Source organism: Glycine max, chromosome 8 (genome assembly GCF_000004515.6).
Source record: "Glycine max cultivar Williams 82 chromosome 8, Glycine_max_v4.0, whole genome shotgun sequence".
In the NCBI taxonomy this organism is placed as follows: Eukaryota; Viridiplantae; Streptophyta; class Magnoliopsida; order Fabales; family Fabaceae; genus Glycine; species Glycine max.
In genome coordinates this window covers 38,759,095-38,761,451 of record NC_038244.2, presented here as the reverse complement: position 1 = coordinate 38,761,451, position 2,357 = coordinate 38,759,095, and the positions used below count along the sequence as shown (strand labels likewise).

The following is a 2,357-nucleotide window of genomic DNA, read 5'->3' as shown; positions in this document are numbered from 1 at the left end:
CCTGAAATTTAAACTATAACTAAAATCTTAAAAAAATTATTTATTAAAATAAATGCTAATATAATTTATGTATTTAAAAATATATATTTATTATAAATTTACTTATATATAAAAATGAATATTTATATACAACAATTAAAATAGTACTAGATTCCGCGATATAAATTACTGTAAACATCAACAAAACTTAACAGGTACTTTAACATCAATTACATGTGGAAAAAAAAAAAATATATATATATATATATATTCAGAAAAAATGAATTGACGTGTATGGATTAGATAGCCTTTCATTTTCATCCCAATGAAACGACGCAACCTTTCACTTACAGTTGTATTTTCCCACCTTTCAATATAAGTACCTCACTTACCATACTTGACTAATCGTATTACTCTGAACTGAAGCAAAATTGAGATGGCAACATTCAAAGACGAAAAAGAAGAAGAAGAAGCTCCCATGCACGTAGACATCTTAGAGGCCATATTCTCACACGTGCCACTCATCCACCTCGTGCCAGCCTCTCACGTGTCGAATTCCTGGAAGCGTGCGGTCTCCACCTCCCTCCGCCACGTCAAGCCCGCCAAGCCCTGGCTCACCGTGCACACCCAGAGCCCCCGTGCCCCGCACGTGACCACCACCTTCGCCTACGACCCGCGCTCGCGAGAATGGTTCCAAATCCACGCGCCGAGTCCCAACCACACCACCGCCCTCCGCTCGTCGCACTCCACGCTCCTCTACACGCTCTCCCCCAGAGAATTCACCTTCTCTCTCGACCCTCTCAAGCTCGCCTGGCACCACGCCCGCCCACCGCGCGTGTGGCGCACCGACCCCACCGTCGCGCGCGTGGGAACCAAAATCATCCTCGCCGGCGGCGCGTGTGACTTCGAGGACGATCCCCTTGCGGTGGAGGCGTACGACGCGGAGTCACACGCCTGGCTCCGGTGCGAGCCCATGCCGGGGATTCTCAAAGGCTCAACCGCCTCCACGTGGCTCACCGTCGCCGTCGCCGGAGACAAGATGCACGTGACGGAGAAAAACTCCGGCGTGACGTGCTCGTTCGACTGCGGCACGATGACGTGGCAGGGACCGTTCAACTTACGTCCTGATCAGAGCGTTTTCCACTGCGTAACGGGAACGATACGCGGTCGTTTAATGGTGGCGGGTTTAGTGGGGGACGCGGAGAACGTGAAGGAGGTTAAGTTGTGGGAAGTGAAAGGAGGGTTAGGGTTAGGGTTAGGGTTAGGGTTTGAGGAAATAGGAGCGGTTCCGAAGGAGATGGTGGTGAAGTTAGTAATGGGTGAAGGGGATTGTTGCTGTTGTTGGGGTGTGGCGGGGTCCATTGAGGTGAATTGGATTGGGGATTATGTGTATTTTCAGAACCGGATGGAACCGGAGGAGATGGTAGTGTGTGAGGTTGTGAATGGAAGGTGCGAGTGGGGGAGCGTGAGGAATGTGACGGTGAATGATGTGAGTCGCATGGGGAGAATGGTGTTTTCTGGTGGCCATGTGGGGCTTGAGGATTTGAAGAGGGCGGTTAAGGATAATTGTATGTTTGTGGAGAAAAAGTAACCAGAGTTTTATTTTTTTAAGGAAGATGATGAGGAACATTTTCATGCTTTCTCAAGCACCCAGAAGAGATGTTATGATCAAGCAAACTCTAAATCAAACGCAATCTGAGTTTTCATACTTTAATGGAATATTTAACAAGTATATATATTTTATCTCATTTTGTTTTGTGTAATTGAAAGTTATATGAAACTTTTTATTGAATCAATTTATTTTGATATACGGAGTATTAATCTCTCTTTAGGTCAATTCATTTTTTTTTATAAAGTTAGGTCAACTCTTTTTGAAGTTTAGTATTATTGTGACGGTTTATTTTCAAATACGATACGGAAGCTGAGAATCAAACACCCGATTTTAATAAAGCACAACCCAATTGCTTAGATAACTGTGATTATGACATTTGGTATTATATTTATCTCGTTTCAAATAGATAAATGAGGGTTCCAATTTACTATTTGTCAAATGCTATACTCCATTTTATTCTATTCGACCAATTCCTTCAAGTTTTTTTTTTCTTTACCAATTCCTTTAAGTTATGTTTCGATTTTTTGTTTTGTTTGTAGTAGCTCTCCTAATGTGATTCATGTGGTGAAACTTGTCTAGTACTTCACTAATGGCGAAATTCAATCCAACTACTCACTATATATATACGGTAAGGGTTATGAATATGAGGATAATGATTTGATAAAGGGGTTTGCTATTTTCAGTTTGTTTGTAGTAGTTCACGAACATGATGTAAATGTGATATTGCGATTCATCTCTTTAGGTTAGGCGTGCCGAAGATTGAAGG

General features: G+C 42.7%; 1 protein-coding gene across 1 annotated transcript; it reads left to right on the top strand.

Annotated features, from left to right (window-relative positions):
* Positions 1–274: 274 nt before the first annotated feature.
* LOC100799807 (F-box/kelch-repeat protein At1g23390) lies at positions 275–1,687 on the top strand. The gene has a single exon (XM_003530589.5). The coding sequence runs from the start codon at positions 416–418 to the stop codon at positions 1,568–1,570; it is 1,155 nt and encodes a 384-aa protein (XP_003530637.1). The 5' UTR covers positions 275–415; the 3' UTR covers positions 1,571–1,687.
* The last annotated feature ends 670 nt before the right edge of the window (positions 1,688–2,357 follow it).